At 43.9% G+C, this 17,409-nt stretch overlaps 1 protein-coding gene across 1 annotated transcript in view; it reads left to right on the top strand.

Moving 5' to 3' along the window:
- Positions 1-17,409, top strand: part of PKHD1 (PKHD1 ciliary IPT domain containing fibrocystin/polyductin) — a 471,475-nt gene that overhangs the window by 31,449 nt on the left and 422,617 nt on the right. The window contains exons 18-26 of the mRNA XM_036248838.1: positions 608-750; positions 2,427-2,557; positions 3,326-3,501; positions 7,307-7,445; positions 9,480-9,607; positions 12,136-12,320; positions 13,228-13,350; positions 15,184-15,289; positions 15,799-16,074. Coding sequence (XP_036104731.1) covers positions 608-750; positions 2,427-2,557; positions 3,326-3,501; positions 7,307-7,445; positions 9,480-9,607; positions 12,136-12,320; positions 13,228-13,350; positions 15,184-15,289; positions 15,799-16,074 — 1,407 coding nt within the window. The remainder of the gene's footprint in view (positions 1-607; positions 751-2,426; positions 2,558-3,325; positions 3,502-7,306; positions 7,446-9,479; positions 9,608-12,135; positions 12,321-13,227; positions 13,351-15,183; positions 15,290-15,798; positions 16,075-17,409) is intronic.

The raw sequence follows: 17,409 nt of genomic DNA, 5'->3' as shown, positions 1-17,409 counted from the left end.
TCCACATCTCACGAGGGACTCCGTGGGATTTTATGACACCACTCAGAACGGTGTGCAATTTAAAACCTATGAGTTGCCTGGCCCGTGTGGCTCAGTGGTTGAGCGTCGACCCATGCACCAAGAGGTCACAGGTTTGATTCCTGGTCAAAGCACATGCCCAGGTTGTGGGCCAAACCCCCAGTGAGGGGCAGGCAGGAGGCGGTTAATCGATGTTCTCTGTCATCGATGTTTCTAACTTTCTCTTCCTCTTCTTTTCTCTCTCTCTCTAAAAGCAATAAGAAAACAAAACAAAATGTATGAGTTATTTATTTCTGGAATTTTCTATTTAATATTTTTGGACCATGATTGACAGGTAACTGAAACTGTGGAAAGTGAAACCACAGTATGGGGGGGGGTACTGTATATTTTCGATGATCTAGGCCAGACAGCATAGATCTTTTGTAGCTGGAGCCTTCTGACTGAGGACTGCCGGGCACCTAAGCCCTGTTCAGCTTGCCCAAAGGGACCCACATCACAGGGAACCCATAACTCATTCCCATAACATGTTGGGAGCGTCTGCCTGTTTAACACCTACCCTGTCTTTTTATGTTATTGGAACTGCATTCAGGCCCAGAAGGTTCCAGCTTTGATGGGGACCTCACCAGTGGGACAGAGCCCTTCTGTGGGAGGTTCAGCCTCTGTCAGCCTCGGCACGTTGTCCTAACACCCCTGGCTGCCCAGAAGGGCTACCGGCTGGATCAATACACCCATGTAAGTAGGAGCCCTCAAGCTCCCAGGCAAGGTGGGTAGGCAGAGATTGGTGTTATTCTCAGGGGTTGAGACGAAGAAAGAGCAGCACAAACGTGGGATTGCTTTAAAGTGCTCAGAGATTTTCGGGCTGCAGTTCTTGGTCCCGTAAGTACTGTTTCAGGTGCGAACAGACACATCCAGTCCTCCATTAGCTACTTGTTACACAGAAAGAACTCTGTATTTTCTGTGGGACCTATGGAAGCTATTATATGCTCAGTATGGGTGTGGGCCAACGTAGGTTTGCAGTTGTGAGTATGTGAAACAGTTTATTCTTGTACTATTATTTATTGATTATTGTATTATTTTCCATACCAACAGCTGTAAATCTACTTTTGTAAACCTACTTGGGTAACATCAGCATCTGCCTTCAATTTACTCATCTGAAACATTGTAGTGATGTTGTCTACCTCTCAGGATCTTGGCGAAGCTGAGATAACCCAGTAAAGTGCCCGTGCAGTGGTTAGGACTCCGCTAAGGCTAGCTGTTATTTATTATATAGCTATTGGTATTATTGATGGATCGACTAACCCATTCCTCGAATCCTGCTTACGTCCTTTGTGGCAATAGTTCTGCTGCCTTTCATGACAGAGCACAGCCCCTTAGCCCCATGGGAACCAGGGTGAGCATTGCGGGGTGGCTGAGTTCATGGCAGTGGTTTCAAGTCTTGGCCCAGGTGAACGACAGTGGGAGCCGGGACTAAGGGGTTCAGCTCGGGGCACCACCATCTCTCAGCCTTTCCTGTACAGTAGAGGCTCCCAATGGGCATGCTTTTGCCTCTTATGGGAGAGTTGGCAATTTATGGAGACATTTTTGGATGTCACAGCTGGGTACATGTTACTGGCCTCCACTGAGTAGGTACCAGGGGTGTTGCTAAACATATCCAATGCCCAGGAAAAATGATCCAATCCAGAATATCAATAGTGCTGAAGTAAAAAAAAAATTCTGCTCTAAAGACTTCTTGAGCCAAACAATTTTATTTCAGTCAGAGTTAGAAACCAAGGAAGCTGGGGAGTTAGAGTTAAGGAACTGAAGCTCAGAGAGGTTAAGTGACTTGCTCAAGGCTGCACAGTAACTAGGTAGGTCAGAACAGGGGTATCTTTTATTTTTGTTGTTGTTGTTAATCCTCATCTGAGGATTTTTTTTCCATAAATTTTTTTTTTTAAAGAGAGCAAAAGAGAGGGAGGGAAGAAAGGAGAGAGAAAGAATCGATGTGAGAGAGACATATGGATTGGTTGTCTCCTGCACATGCCCTTACTGGGACTGGGGATCAAGCTTTCAACCCAGGCAAGTGCCCTTGACTGGAAATCAAACCCATGACCCTTCAGTGGATGGTCCATTGCTCTAACTACTTAACAACCGTGGCCAGGGCTGAACAGGGGTTTTCTAATTGAGATCCTCTAAAATTGTCATTGCCAAGCATATTGCTAGGCATCTACTAACTCTCTTTTGGACAAATAACAATGTGCTCTAAGGGATTTGTCTTTCCAGCTAGACTGGTAAGTTCCAGGAGGGCAGGAACTGGGCTGACCCTCACAGCCTGAGGCAGGGGCCTAGGCAGGTGGACTGTCCTCCCTGCAGCTTGTTTGAATGGCTGCTTCTTGCACTAATGAGCTGAAGCACTTGTTTGGTGTCCATAGCTGTGTGTTGCATACAAAGGCCACATGAATATGATCCTGAAGGTGACTGTGTCCTTCGCAATCGATCTTCAAAACATCATTAAGAAGAACATCACCTGTGACTGGAGTCTCACAGGGACCAGTCCTGAAAGGTAGGTACGCCGTGGGGAGGTGTGGTGGGAATTCTGCCGGCTGGGATGATTAGCTCTCTCGGGGACAGTGGCCTACCTGAGGGACTGTCTCTTATAGTTGAGCCTCAGATCCGAAATAACTTGGGGCTCAGAACACAGATGAGAAAAAATGGAGCCCAGAGAAGTTTGATTTAAGAGCAGTTCGTTGTTAGGAATATAACACTTCCTGGAAGGAGTGTGACATTTCTCATAGAGTCAGAGAACATAGTATTTGGAAGAGATGTTAGAGAACATTTCTTGATATTACAGATGAGAAAAATGAAGGCCGAGAGAACTGGCGATTCACTAAAATTTATTCAGTGAGTGAACAAGACTCGGGATAAAATTCAGGCTACTCAATGCCTTGATTCATTGCTCTTTCCAGATATCTCTTATGGGTCTTGTACGCTGTTTTATACCTACAGAGTCCAGCAATGTCTAGGAATAGACATCTTCCTTGTCGTTAGAGCCTAACATATGATCTGCTTGGGACACAATTATATTGTAGCTTGAAAAGCTGCTGATAAGTGTCGTGGGTGACGACTGCCTTACAATGTGATTCACTACTGTGATACCATTAGCGGAGATGAACCGGTTTTGGATGGCACACAGGACTGTCTGGGTGCTGGGGTTCATGGGGTCCCTCTCCTGGCTACACAGTCTCAGGCCCCCACGCTCGAGAACTAGAGCTCTGATGGGAGAGGACTGTGGATGCACAGGGACAGGCCCATTTCCACTGCTTGTTTTCAGCTGGTGGTTCACGTGCATCGACCTCTGGAAGACTTGTGTGCATCTCTCCGCTCATCTCCAGACGCCTCTGGCAAACAGCCCAGTGCTGGTTCATCGACTTGACCTCTTCCCTCTGGCTCAGGAGGCAGGCGTGTTCTATGTGGATGAAATTATTATTGCAGACACAGACCTAACAGGTGATCGTTGAATCTGCTCTCCTCCATGGACCTGTCCATCAAATGCTGAACTTAAACGTTTCTGCTAGGGCTGCTGTTCTTTTAATGAAGAGGTAACAGGTGATTCTCCATCTTGCCTGCCTTTATTCTAGAAAGAAGTTGGAGCTGGTATTGTGTGTTTTTGGCCCCGATGTTTCTCTAGTTAGTTTCTCCTTTTTTTATTTTTTTTTATTCCTTTATTGATTTTAGAGAGAGAGGAAGAGAGAGAGAGAGATAGAAACATCGATGAGAGAGAACATTGATTGGATGCCTCCTGCATGCCCCCCACTGGGGATCGGGCCCACAACCTGGGCATGTGCCCTGACCAGGAATCGAACCAGCGACCTTTTGGTGCATGGGTTGATGCTCAACCACTGAGCAACACTAGCCGGGCAGCTTCTCTTTTTTCTTATTTAGTTCAATGCTTGCTCTTGCTTCCGGTTCTTGTGCTGTTGCCCTGATTTTACTATATTATTGCTGAGAAGCCTTGGTTTCCTCGTCCATAAAATATGCACACTGTGTTCTCTGCCTCACTGGACTACTGCAAAGATGAACTGAAGTATAATGTAAAGCACTCCTCACAGGTCCTGACCGCAGTAAGTGCTCAGTAAACACAAGCAGGTATTATTACTATTAACGTTATTACGGTGAGGTCAGCAGGTTTCTCGATCGCCCCGTCAGTTACTCCCTATCAAAGTGCTGGAAGAGCACAGCAGTATCTGGCCATGTACATGGACTAAAGATCTGATTAATGAGGACTCGGTGAGAGGGACCCTCATGAGAACAGCTTTGTCCTTTCTCCCTACCCAGATTCCTCCCACTTGTCCCTTAGGGCTCAGGCCTGGCCTCCTTTGCTTCACCATGTCCCTTGACCTTCCTTAGGCACAGTGCTCTTGCTGGGCTTTGCTTGTCCACAGGACTCAGGGACAACGTGCTCATCAGGAGTCCTCCTGAGACTGGCCACGGACGTTGCACACCGCAGGGAGGGGAAGCCCACAGCCTGGACAGATGGTGCCATTTGCCCCCAGGGCCTCCAGGCTTCCAAGTTCTGTGTACTTTCCCTCTTCCATCAAATCCCTGTGACGTTGGGGCTCAGCTCTCTCATGTTAGGTAGCTTTTCTCTCTCTCTTTCTTCCAGGAGAAAAAAGTAGAAGCTGTCATTTACATTTTGATTTACAAATGTGAAAAAATTCAGTCCTTTGTCTGTACAATTGTAGAGCTGAATGCAGGGGAGCTTGGGAGTGGATGGTAAGAGGACTCTCTTTTATCCCTGAAATTACATCATATTTGAAGTCTTCAAAATTCTGTCTCTTATCTGTTTCAGTGGTTTAAAGGTTTTGAGGCATCTGGGTCAGATTGAGCCACTGCTTATTTTATTTTATTATTTTTTTTGTTAATCCTCACCTGAGGATTTTCCCCACTAATTTTAAATAAAGTGAAAGGGAGGGAGGGAAAGAGGGGAGAGAGAGAGAGAGAGAGAGAGAGAGAGAGAGAGAGAGAGAGAGAGAGAGAGAAAGAGAGAGAAACATTGATGTAAGAGACACAATTGTTTGTGTCCTGCAGGACTCCGTCTGGGGCTGGGGATTGAACCTGCAACCCAGGTACATGCTATCGACCGGGAATTAAACCTGCGACCCTTTGGTCTGTGGGCCGATGCTCTAACTGCTGAGCCAAACTGACCAGGGCACTGAATATTTTAAACCCTGCTTAGGTTCTGGCTTACAGAAAATTACATTTAAATGGTGCGCTGGGGTACGCACCTGAATCCTTGGTGCCTAAGACACTGGGCTGGGCCCCCTGGGGACCCTCAAGTCCTGCTCACATTCCCGGAGGACTGAGGATGTCCATATTTCATGCACTTGAACTCACCAACTGGGAAACTCAGGACTACATAGTAGGTGCCTTTCCCATTTTTTTTTCTTTTCTCCCTCAAATGCCATCTTATATCTCCAAATCCTCAAAGTGCAAGATCCAGAGGGCTCTGTCACTGCCCTCACCTCTCTGTCACCAAGTGACCCGGTGTCTGAACCATCCTAGGAGGGAGGTGAGGAGGGAAGCAGGGAGGGAGAGGGCAGAGACGGGGAGAGGACCCCGGCGGCGAGGGTAAAACCATGTGTCCTGCTTTGCCCAGGTGCCCTCAACTTTGCTCTGAGGATTATTTAATGGCAACACAAACTCTACACAATTGGGCTCAATATTCAAACTTAGTTGTCTGACATTTATCTGACCAATTTAACACTTGATTACATTGTCCCCCCTAAATGTCCTCTATGAAAGTTCTTTTCAGTCGGTGGTAGCTACTATCTCTCATTTACTTCTTAGAACCCCACAGGATGGTCCTATTATCCCCATCATGTAGATGAGCAAACCAAAGCTATGAGGGGCTGAGTATCTTGCCCCAAATCCCACAGCTGGGACATAGGGGAGATTGGAACCCAGAGATCCTTAATAACAAAGCCAAAATGCCAGTGAATCCATGCTCAGCTAAGCGAATAAACATTTATTGAGCACCTGCTCTGTGTCCCGTGTTGTGCTAAGCATTGGATATGCAAAAATGCTGCCTTTGAACTGTTTACTCTCTCAGCTGTACTGTCTTGGGGAAGAAGCTATCTTTTACAGAGTGCTTAGTAGGAGGGGAAGAGCATATTACATTACATTGTGCTCGCCCGGCTGATGTGGCTCAGTGGATTGAGTGTCGACCCATGCACCAAGAGATTGCCAGTTTGATTCCCAGTCAGCACACATGCCCAGGTTGTGGGCCAAATCCCCAGTGGAGGGCATGCAGGAGATGGCCAATTGATGTTCTCTCCCACTGATGTTTCTTTTTTTTCTTTTTTTATCCTCACCCGAGGACATTTTTCCATTTTTTGTTCAGGTAGAGTGGGAGGAAGAGAGAGAGAGAAACATTGACATGAAAGGGACACATTGAGTGGCTGCCACCCGCATGACCAACCAGGGCTGGGGACAAACTGCAGCCGAGGTACATGCCCTTAGCGGGAACCAAACCCGAGTCTTTCTGGACCACAGGCCGACGCTCTAACCGCTGAGCCAAATGGTCCAGGGCTCCCATTGATGTTTCTATCTCTCTCTCCCTTTCACTTCCTCTCTCTCTCTCAAATCAATAAAGAAAAAAATAATAAATTATATTGTGTTGGTCTGAACCTGCCACCTCACTGAGCTCTCCCTGCCGTGCAGATTGGAATATGTCATATTTCCCATTTTACAAATAAAAAAATGTCTTAGAGAGGTTAGCCCAATGGTAATCCAAGAGAAGTGGAAACTCAGAATATCAACAGTGGTCCATCTAAAAGCTTGCACTTTTTTCTGCTTATGTGCTAACTCTACACTGTAGATAAACACTGTGGATAAACAGTAAGTGCCCCAGTACATGCCTCATGTGTTCAGTGTTCTTAAGGAGGACCAGCTGTGCATTCCTGGAGTTGCCAGGGGCCTTGGAAAAGAAATGAGGAGAGGGTGGCCATCCACACTGTAACAGATGAACTGTGTAAGGGGTCCTCCCATGCAGAGGGAGTGATGTTTGCCTGGCTTAGGGCTCATTGAACTTTGTGGTGAAATTAGACTGTCTCCTTACACCATAGCCTTGCATTTTCTCATTGGTACCAAGTTCCTGCCTCCTCTCACTGTGCTCTGCATCCAGCAGAGGGAAGGAACCCAGCTTTAAGTGTGTGCTGAGATCTAAGTAATGCAGCACCTCCAGCTGGGACTTTCCACATAGCTGGTCTTCCATCTTAAGTTACTTGATAATAATTGGATCATTGCTCTCCAGTTTCTCAGGCTAATTCTGGAACAGCTCACCCAGGCGGGAATCTGGTGGAATCGCTCTCTGTGGTGGGATCCCCTCCAGTCTACAATGTAACCTCCTGGTTGGTGGGGTGCGACTCGGAGCTCCCGCTCATCACTGCAAGGTAGGGAGCTGTCTTTGCTCACCTGTGCCTCCTTAGGATGGCTGGTTGGCCTTGGAGGACCCTAAGGTGGGACTTTTATCAGGAAAAGCTACCTGTATTATTGCTTAAAGCAATGCTTCTCAGTCTTAAGAATGCAGTATCAGACACCTGGAGGTCTTGCTAAAACATAAATTTCTTGGCCCTAACCATACTATCTTTAATTCATTGGGTTTTGGGCAGAGTCTGAGAATTTACATTTCTAATGCGTTCCCAGGCAATGCTGATTTTACTAGTCTGGGGACTACACTTGGAGAACTAGTTCCTGGAGAATTGGTTTAAAAGTAATTGTATGTTTATGCTGTTCAGAGGCTCACATTGCCACCCTTTTCTGTTCACGCCCCTCCTTCCCTTCCTCATATATTAATCATGCTGGAATTCTTTGGGGCTAAATGAAAGTCTAAGGGACAACAGCAGCTATTTCTAAGAATTTACCACCAGATGGCACTAGAGCCCCACAAGCATTGCTTGTCCTTGAAAGAGTCAAACTTTCTAGACAAGTTTACAAAGCAGTCAATGAAGATCAGGCTCCTCCTCCAAGCTCCTCGAACACACATGCTCTAATTCCCTCTCTTCTTTTTATTTTATGTATTTATTTAATTGAATTTATAAGGGGTGACATTGGTTAACAAAACCATACAGATTTCAATACTCCAGAAGGATGGGAAGAATTGAGATGCTTTGCCTTTACAATCCCCCCTCCCATCTCTTTCTAATATGTCCCCAACTTTGTTCTCACTCTTACATCATGCTTAAGACATTGATGACAGGTGCAGGAAGCTTGACCCTGTGCCCCATTTCTCTTGACTGGTCCTCTGGGCAGGAACGAAGTGAAATCCATCAATAGAATGAAAGTGTGGGGGAGCTTCAGGGGTGGGGAGGGAGCTGCCGTATCAGCCAACCTGCAACCTGTGTCCCAAATGTCAAAGCTGTGAACTCTGAAGTGACAGAGGCTAACTCAGGTTATTTGGTCCAGGTTCACACTTAGAGTGCTCCTCACCACCTTCCTTTCTGATGTTTTCTCAAGTCCCTTAGCTGCTCCTGGAAGCCTCCAGCCTAAGCGAGACAGGAGGGCCCTTAGACTGGCTTCTCCTAGATTCACCCCTAACACAGATACTATCACTCTCTGACTGCTTCTGTGTCTGGTTGTATGTGTGCACATCAATATGCAGGACTGAGTACTGTCATTGACAGAAACTAGATATGCTCATTGTTGGAAATTGAGTAAATATAGAAAAACACTTGGAAGAAGATAAAAATCATTCCATCTGTCTGCTCAGAGGTAACTTCTGTTAACATATTGGACCCATATTCTGACTGCCTTTTTCCTCGAGCAATTTTTGTACATATAAACACACATGTATATATTTACTTTTATATCTCTTATTGGGACCAAAAATAACATGCTCTCTTTGTAACATGCTCTTTTCACCTAATGGTATAAATTGAAATTTCCCCCATTTCATTAAACATGCCTCTCAACTATAGTTTTTAATGGGTGAATGGTATTCCATCTCATGGTGTGTCACAATTTCGTGGACCCATTTATTGCATTAGGAGCAGAGTCAGGCAGGTGGTGTGTTTGTACACAGGTATTAGAGGAGAACTTGGCTAGCTGGATTGGCCTGTGTTTCAGCTGGAGATGCCGAAGGAGGAAGTTTCTGTCACTGACTTGGCCTTTGACTATGCAAATGTGGTCGAGAATACAAAGTTCTCTCCCACTCTGTGCCCAGGCCCAGAGCCTTGGAGGCCAGCGTCATCAGTCTTGACTCGGGGGCCCAGTGAAGGGGATTTTGGGGACACTCTTAAATAATCCTAGTATTTATAGCACACTTCTTCTGCTGTGATGGGAGAGGGGCACCCAATATTTGGGAGCTTGAGCTCATGGTGGTCGGGAACGGTGGGGGGCTAGCTGGTCTTTGAGAAGGAGCGGGGTTGTGCCTGGAGGGGCTTCTGGAAGGTTACTGTGGTTAATGCTCAGTGTTTGATACGCCACAGCTCTGTGCCAGCTGAAGGAGCAGAAGAAGGATCCGGGATGGTCCAGGTGACAACACAGAGGCTACAGAGAACAAGTCCTCCTTTAGGAGGATACTTTCGCATCCACCTGTCTAATACAGTGATTCCTGGTAAAGGGGCAAATGGGAGGGGGGTATGCGACATGTCTCATGTACCCTTTTAGGGGCATTCTTAGGCAGGGTGATAGTCTACAAGCTATTTTGTGCTTGTTTTTCCCCCCAGGGTCTGAAAATGGTCTTATTAAAATGAAAGATCTAGACAATAACCATAATGTCTCATTGTTCGTATAATTCCCATTTTTAGTTTTATAGATGTGGAAACTGAGCGGGTTAGATTCCTGGGGCTGTCATAACAAATGACCACAAACGTGGTGGTTTAAAAACAACAAAATTTTATTCTCTCACAGTCTGGAGGCCAGAAGCCCACAATCAAGTTGTTGGCTGGGCCCCACTTTTCCTGAAGGCTCCGGATGAGAATCCATTTCCTGCCTCTTCCGGCATCTGGTGGCGGCCAGCCTTTCTTGGCTATGGCCACACGCTCCAGCCCATGCCTCCGTGGCCACCTCGCCTCTTCCTCTTCTGGCGCAGCACGCCCTCTGCCTCTCATAAGGATATAATGATTGCATTCAGGGCCCACCCTGGCAATGCCAAATAAACTCTTCTCAAGATTCTTGACTTAAGGACCCCTTATGCTATATACTCGATAGCATGAACTCTTTGGCTTGAGGTGATACGCATAGGTTCTGGGATGAGGGCATTGACATGTCTTTTGGAGGCCGCCTGCCCAATACACTGAGGTTTGCCCAAAGATCATACAGATAGTTGATGGCAGGGTCCAGGTGTGAACTCAGCTCTTTTCTCTGGAGTTTCCTAGTCCAAGATTCACAGTAACCATGGTTCTTCTGAATTAAATACCATGGTGACACCAAAACGACTGAGGATTGTCATGGTCATAACAAAGGTAGACAGAACCTCTAGAGAGTAGAGTCGTTTCTAAATCTTCAATGGCATATACATTTCACGAAGGATAAGGCTTAGAAATCATTATAATACGTTATTTAGTTGGTATAAACATAGGGGAATGAGAAAGGAGGCTCAAGAGAACTCACAAGTGGCTGGATACACATTGGCGTATGGTCCCAGAGCCTTCTGCCCTCTCAGGCAGAAAGGAACCAGGCTTGCAAAGAATCTTCTTTTTTTTTTAAATTCTCACCTGAGGACATTTTTACATTTATCTTCAGATAGAGTGAGAGGAAAAAGAGAGAGAGAGAGAGAAACATCGATGCAAGAGAGACACATGGAGTGGTTGCCACTCACACGACTCCAACTGGGGCCAGGGACAAACTGCAACCGAGGTACGTGTCCTTAGTGGTAACCGAACCCAGGAGTCTCTGGTCTGCAGGCCGATGCTCTAACCGCTGAGCCAAACCGGCCGGGGCACAAAGAATCTTCTTGAGTGGGAGGAGTGGAGTGGTATTTTCACTCGAATCGGGCAACTTAGGAAAAGTTGGAAGTCCCTAGGCTATTGTAGTCTATTGCTCCTGGAGTCTGAGAAGTGAATAACAACAGTGCCCTTGCCTCTGTGAAGTCCACCTGCGCTGTTTCCCTTATCATGAATGGAACAGCTGCACCTGTGTGCAGAGCTTCCTGTCACCTGTGCTATGCTGGTGCTCCTCCCCTCACTGCCTACAGAACAGCAGGGGGAAGCCAGGCTTACCCTGGTCTTTGAAATGGTGATGGCACACATTGCATAAATGTAGAACAATGTTTTTTTCAAAAGGATGAGAATTTTGTTTGCATTTTAGAAATATAGTGGCATTTTATGAACACTCCAAGGCAGTGTGCGATTTAAGAGGAAGGCACTTGAGTAGGGAGAAGGTAACCTGGATTTTAATTGAAACCTGTCTCACTTGGTTGGCAAGCTTCTGAATCTCCTTAGGTTGCGTTTTTTTTTCAGTGCCAAGGGAGGCATCAGGGTACCCAAATGACCCACCTCACAGGGCTGTTGGGAGTAGCTAATAAAGTGGAAACTTTTGGTAAAGAATGAAACAGTTCAAACCCAAGCAGGACTTAAGCACTGAGTGTTATTTCTCTATGGGGATGTGGAATGGGGAAGCAGGTGGTTGGGCTTAAAAGAAATTCTAATAGAGAACCCAAAGTTAAATGCAGCATTCCTCAGCTGGGTTGGCTACGTTTTTATGGGTGTCAGCTGCTGTGTGCCTCCCCCACTCCCTGTGAAAGGTGGCCAACTTTTTCCTGTTCACAGAGCCAGCTACATTGTTTTTTTTCCAGGGAAAACCCAACATTTAATTAGACTTTCCAGCACTACCAGGATGTCTGGAGTGTGTATTTTGAGTTGACAGCAGAGATAGTTTTGTCTGATGGACTGTACTCTCTGCTTGCTTTGAGACGTGACACTGACTGAAGGTATCACGATATAAAAAGTGGGCATCTACTCGTATTTGCCTGAGGAAAAATATGGTGTAACTGGGCCTTCTCTTGAAGCTATATTTAGAACAGGGGCATCTGCATAGTTGGTAGATATCTTGACATTTATTCTCTGTTATCTTCATGATGAGACCCTGTGAGGTAGAGTAATTCCTCTCTTGTATTTTGTATATCGAAACCTTTCCCCATAGATGTTCCTGTGCAGATTTCAGCTAGTCACCTTCTCAAGCTCTTACAGAGCAATGCTGATGACTTCACATCCAGGTACCTCAACGTCAGTGACTTCACTGTGATGGAGGATCGGAACTCTTGCTATGAGCATGTATGGACCCTCTCCTGGTCCGCCCAGGTTGGGGATTTGCCCAATTTCATTAGGGTATGTAAGGTATCTCTTTGGTGGTGTGGATTTTGTGCCCTGGGACAGTTTTATAAAGAAAAATATCAGAATGATATACATAAAAACTGTCCTGAATTATTAATTGTATGGGGATATTAAAATAAAAGGGTGCAATGATCTTTCTTTCTGGAAGTTTGCAAGATGTATTTTGTGTCTTGTATCTCTGATACAGCAATTGGAACCCAACATCTTCTTTCTAACTCAGTGTAGGTAGAGACGTTGTTGGTCAGTGTCCACCATACAATAATTCTGCATCTGTTATTAGATAATTTAAGCAGATGTGATTGACTTAGATTATGAGGGAGGCAGATGGCACAGCAGAAGGAAGTTTAGAAAAGGATTTGCTGTCTTTGGGTAATGACAAAACCAGATGCTCTTGCATATTTAGAGTTTTAAAAAATAATCTAATGATCATCTAGCATTTGGTTATTATAAAATGAAATCCAACATGGAATTTGACACCCATTATATGGTATTGCAGGTCATCTGGTTTTCAAACACAATACTTGGGTGGAGATGGAGGAATGACAGGAGTCATCTCATAACACGTGTTTCCTTACATTTTATTGTAGTATTTTGGATTGCAAACACACAAAATAGAAAAGCACATAGAAATAAAAATATCTCAAGACTCAGAGAAGTGATTCATTTTTGTGTGTGCCTTTTTTGGCAACTCTCCTTGTAAATAAATATTCCTCTAATCTACCGGGGCTTTCATTAGCCATTATTTATGTTAAGAGTTCCAGTTTTCAACAGCCTATCCGTCCATTTTCAATTTCTAGCTATCTGATTATCTTAGAATGTGAAAAGACCTTTTATTATTTGTTTAAATCAAGAGTAGACTGCTATTCCATGACAGAATTCACCAGAAATGTAATTGTCTCAGGTCTCTGACGAAAATCTAACTGGAGTGAACCCTGCTGTAACTGCTCGAGTGGTATATGACGGTGGAGTATTTCTTGCACCCATATTTGGAGACATGTTGGCTACTGCCAACCAGCGTACTCAGGTGAGAGTAGATGGACCACCCCAAATATAAGTACTAGTCTTTTCTTTTTTTTTTATCCTCACCCGAGGACATTTTTTTTGGATATTTTGGTCAGATAAAGTGGGAGAGAGAGAGAGAGAGAGAGAGAGAGAGAGAGAGAGAGAGATGAAAGGGACACATCAAGTAGTTGCCACCCACACAACCCAACCAGGGCCGGGGACAAACTGCAACTGAGGTACATCCCCTTAGTGGGAACCGAACCCGGGTCTCTCGGGACCGCAGGCCGACGCTCTAACCGCTGAGCCAAACCGGCCAGGGCGCAAGTATTAGTTTTTAAGTCTATCTTAGTCTCTCCCTGATTTGTAATGTGGACCAATTCCCAAGGATACATTTTCCAACCCATAATACAGAGACAATTATGGCTGCTCCCTTCCTACTTCCACAGGGTATGGAAAGTACTCTGAAAATGTAAGTGTTTTGTAAACACAACATCCTGTTATTATAATTATTGATGCTATTATTATGGTATAAAAAATAGAGAACCTCTATAACTACATATGTTTAATACCATCACACAGTGGTATTGAGAAGTAAATGAAGTTAACTCCTTTCCTCTTTAAAATGTCTTTTTCTCTTTTCCATCTGTCTATACTTCTATTATTAGTCATTTGCTTTTAATTTAAGAAAAACTTAAACTACAAAAACTATAAAGAATAATATAACCAGCACTAGGGGACCTAAACTGAGGATTAGTAATCATTAACATGTTGATATATTTAATATTTTTTGCCTTTATGAATAAAATAAAACATAGGTAAAATCAAAGTGTTCTTTATCAACTGTGCCTTCATGCCATCCTAACACCCCTTCCCTCCATAAGAAAACACAATATAAATACAGTGTGTGTACTTTTAATCCCTATTTCATATTTAGAGAGTTCAATAAGCATCTCTTTTTCATCTTCCTCATCTCCAAGTATTGTAGAGTTGTATTAGATCAACATTAGTTCCAGTGAGAGGAAGAGACATGTGCAAAATAACTCTTGAACAACGCAGGGGTCAGGGGCATTGACACCCCCCTCCCCCGCCCCGTAGTAAAAAGTCTGTGTATAACTTTTGACTGCCCCAAATCTTAACTGCTAGAAGCCCACGGTTGACTGGAAGCCTTATGGTGGACATAAACAATGAGTTAATACACATTTTGTATGTTATATGTATTATATATTGTTTACAATAGAGTAGGGAAAAGAAAAGATTATTAAGAAAATTACAAGAGAAAATACATTTACAGTGTTTATAAAAAATAATCTGCATATAAGTGGACCCATGTAGTTCAAATCCATGTTGTTCAAAGGTCAACTGTAGTCTTTTCTTGGGGCCCTATCATTCTAGGACAAGAAAGATCCAAGTATCCAAATACTCTAATCTTTACTTATATACCCATGTAATTATGGTGGAAAGAAGTTACTACTTTGTTGGCATTTATTAGTAAAGAAAGGGCTTTTCACAGGAAATAGCTACCCAGTTGAAACTACAGAGTGATAAAAAGTCCTTGTGCAGTTTGAATTTTATTAAATTTAGTTTTATATAATAGAGAGAAAATTTATTCAAGATTTAGCACATTTAATTGTAGAAATGTGAGGTTTTAGCATGCCTACCATCAGTTTAAGAAAGTCTGACATATTTTGAACCATTCATTAAAATTTAGGGTTTATTACTGGGAAATAGAAGAAAGAAAATAAATGAATCATTGACACATTTTAATTTGGACAAACTTCACAAGTACTTTATGAATACTCTTTGAGTGCATGAAATGTATATATTTGGGTTTAATTCATGTGCTTTTTTTCCCCAGGTGGTTGTGCGAGTGAATGACATACCAGCTCATTGCTCAGGTTCCTGTTCTTTCCAGTACCTTGAAGGGTCAACTCCCCGTGTCCACTCTGTGTGGTATTCCCTTGGTAAGATTTGTGACTTGGCATTGGGATGGCCATACACTTTAGACTCAGGGTGATTCGTTGGAAAACATGTACCTGGCGATGGGTGGATACAAGGTGCCTCAGTTTATGGAGTGGATGTTTAGTGATAACTGTTTAGCAGCAGAAAGTGTATTAGTTGGCTGCTGTAACTGACACGGTTATGATTGGAAATGGAGATAAGTGGATTTTTGATGACTTAAAATGTTTTATCCTTTTTGTCCCTTGTTTTGAAATATTCTTTACGTTGATTTACCCCCCCCCCACCTCATTTTTATTGACTAGTCTTCTATCATTACTACTTTGAGACCCTTTAAGATGGGGCTGTATGCTACCATGATACATGTCCAATGTTTGAGTCAGCATTCAACTCCTTGAATTCTGCAAGGAGGAAATGAGAGGAAATGAGCATTTGATGTTAGAGAGAGTTTCTCTTAAATGGAGTGATATCACTGAAAGATGATTCTGTTCTTTTATTTTTTTCCTTCCTTAAGATCAGGACATGGACCTACTGGTTTATATTACCGGAACTAATTTCTCGAGGGACTCCCAGGACTTGCAGATTACAGTGAACAAAACAAGTTGCAAAGTTCTTTTCTCAAACCAAACAGATGTGGTCTGTCGGACAGACCTGCTGCCTGTTGGAGTGCATCAGATCTCAATGTTGGTGAGACCCTTCGGTCGTGCCATCAGTGCCAATGGAGAAGGCCTCTTCCTGAACGTGGAACCCAGACTGGATGCTGTGAAGCCTTCCAGAGCTGCAGAGATTGGTAATATGGGGAGGACCCCACATTGCGTCTGACCCTCTGAAGGTAGCATTCTTGCTGATATGCAGGAATCTAGTCCTGCCGTGTGATAAATTCTATATCCGCTATGTTTCACAGCTTTTTGTTATCTACCATCAGCATTTCTTCTAATGGGCCACAGATATTTGAGCCCTTAAATGAACTCACTTGCTACATAGTTTGGCTGATGGTACTCGGCATGATTGGGTCAGTCACTGAGTCACCGGAACAATTTGGTTTAGTGGAAACAACGCTAGATTAGGTGTTAGGACATATGTGCCTGGGTTTTGGTGATATCAAAGTCAGATGTGTGACCTTAGAAATGTCAGTTATTTTTTAGGGAACTTGGTTTCCTAATAATGGTGCTGATAGACATCGTGTTGCTTATTGACTCTCTCTTCTAGGTAGTCACATGCCCTAAATGCTTACAGCTGCCTGAAAGATGGAGTTGTTCTCCGCATTATTCAGATGATATAATGGTGGTTCTGAGAGAACAGTCACTTGCCCCAGGCTTTCCAGTGGGAAGAAGTGGATTTAGGATGCAAACTGGAATTCTTGGATGCCAAGCCTCCTGCTGCTTCTGCATGCCATGCTATCTTAGTTATACAATGGGCCTAAGGATGCCTAACTTACAGGCTTCCTACTTTTGTATGAGATTAAAATGGATCAAATGGTGGGAAAGTCCCTTGAAAAGTAAAAACATTTGCATGTGTGACATACAGGTCTTCCCCACTAGAAGCCTTGCACACAGTGGGTGTTCACAAATGTTTGTACACTGACATGCACTTGGAAACGTGGCTAGCATTCAAAACCAACTAGCATTTGAGTCGTGGGGTATACCAAGGGCAGTGAATCTTGTCAAAGCCAGTCCCATGGATTAGATCTTAGTGCCATGAACACCAAGGACCTTTCAGTGTTTTCTGAGGGATGGGACCAGTTGAAAACAATCCAGCCAGATTGCAAGAATCTTAGGAATACTTGTGCTTGTATCTTAATGTATGAGTTTTGGAGCACAAAACTTTTCTCTTAATGCCTTGGAGTTTTGTCATTTTTTTTTTTTTCCTGCTGGACAAAGACATGTGGCTTAGAACATTTTCTGAAGCAATGTTTCCTGGTCACAAATGCATTGTTCAAAGGAACATCTTGTTTTCGAGTTGACTTTGCCCAGAAGAGTGAATTAGGAGGCCAGTCCTATCTCATCTCTGCACATAAAATAGAACAAGCTTTCTCTTGTTTCTCAGTGATTTAAGGAAAGAGCCAAATGATATGTGGTATTCAAAGTGAAAGATAATATTCTATATCAACCCAATCATGATTAGT

This window comes from Molossus molossus, unplaced genomic scaffold (genome assembly GCF_014108415.1).
Source record: "Molossus molossus isolate mMolMol1 unplaced genomic scaffold, mMolMol1.p scaffold_m16_p_8, whole genome shotgun sequence".
NCBI classification, from domain to species: domain Eukaryota; kingdom Metazoa; phylum Chordata; class Mammalia; order Chiroptera; family Molossidae; genus Molossus; species Molossus molossus.
Note: the sequence above shows the minus strand (reverse complement) of the source record. Positions and strands in the feature narration are given on the sequence as shown.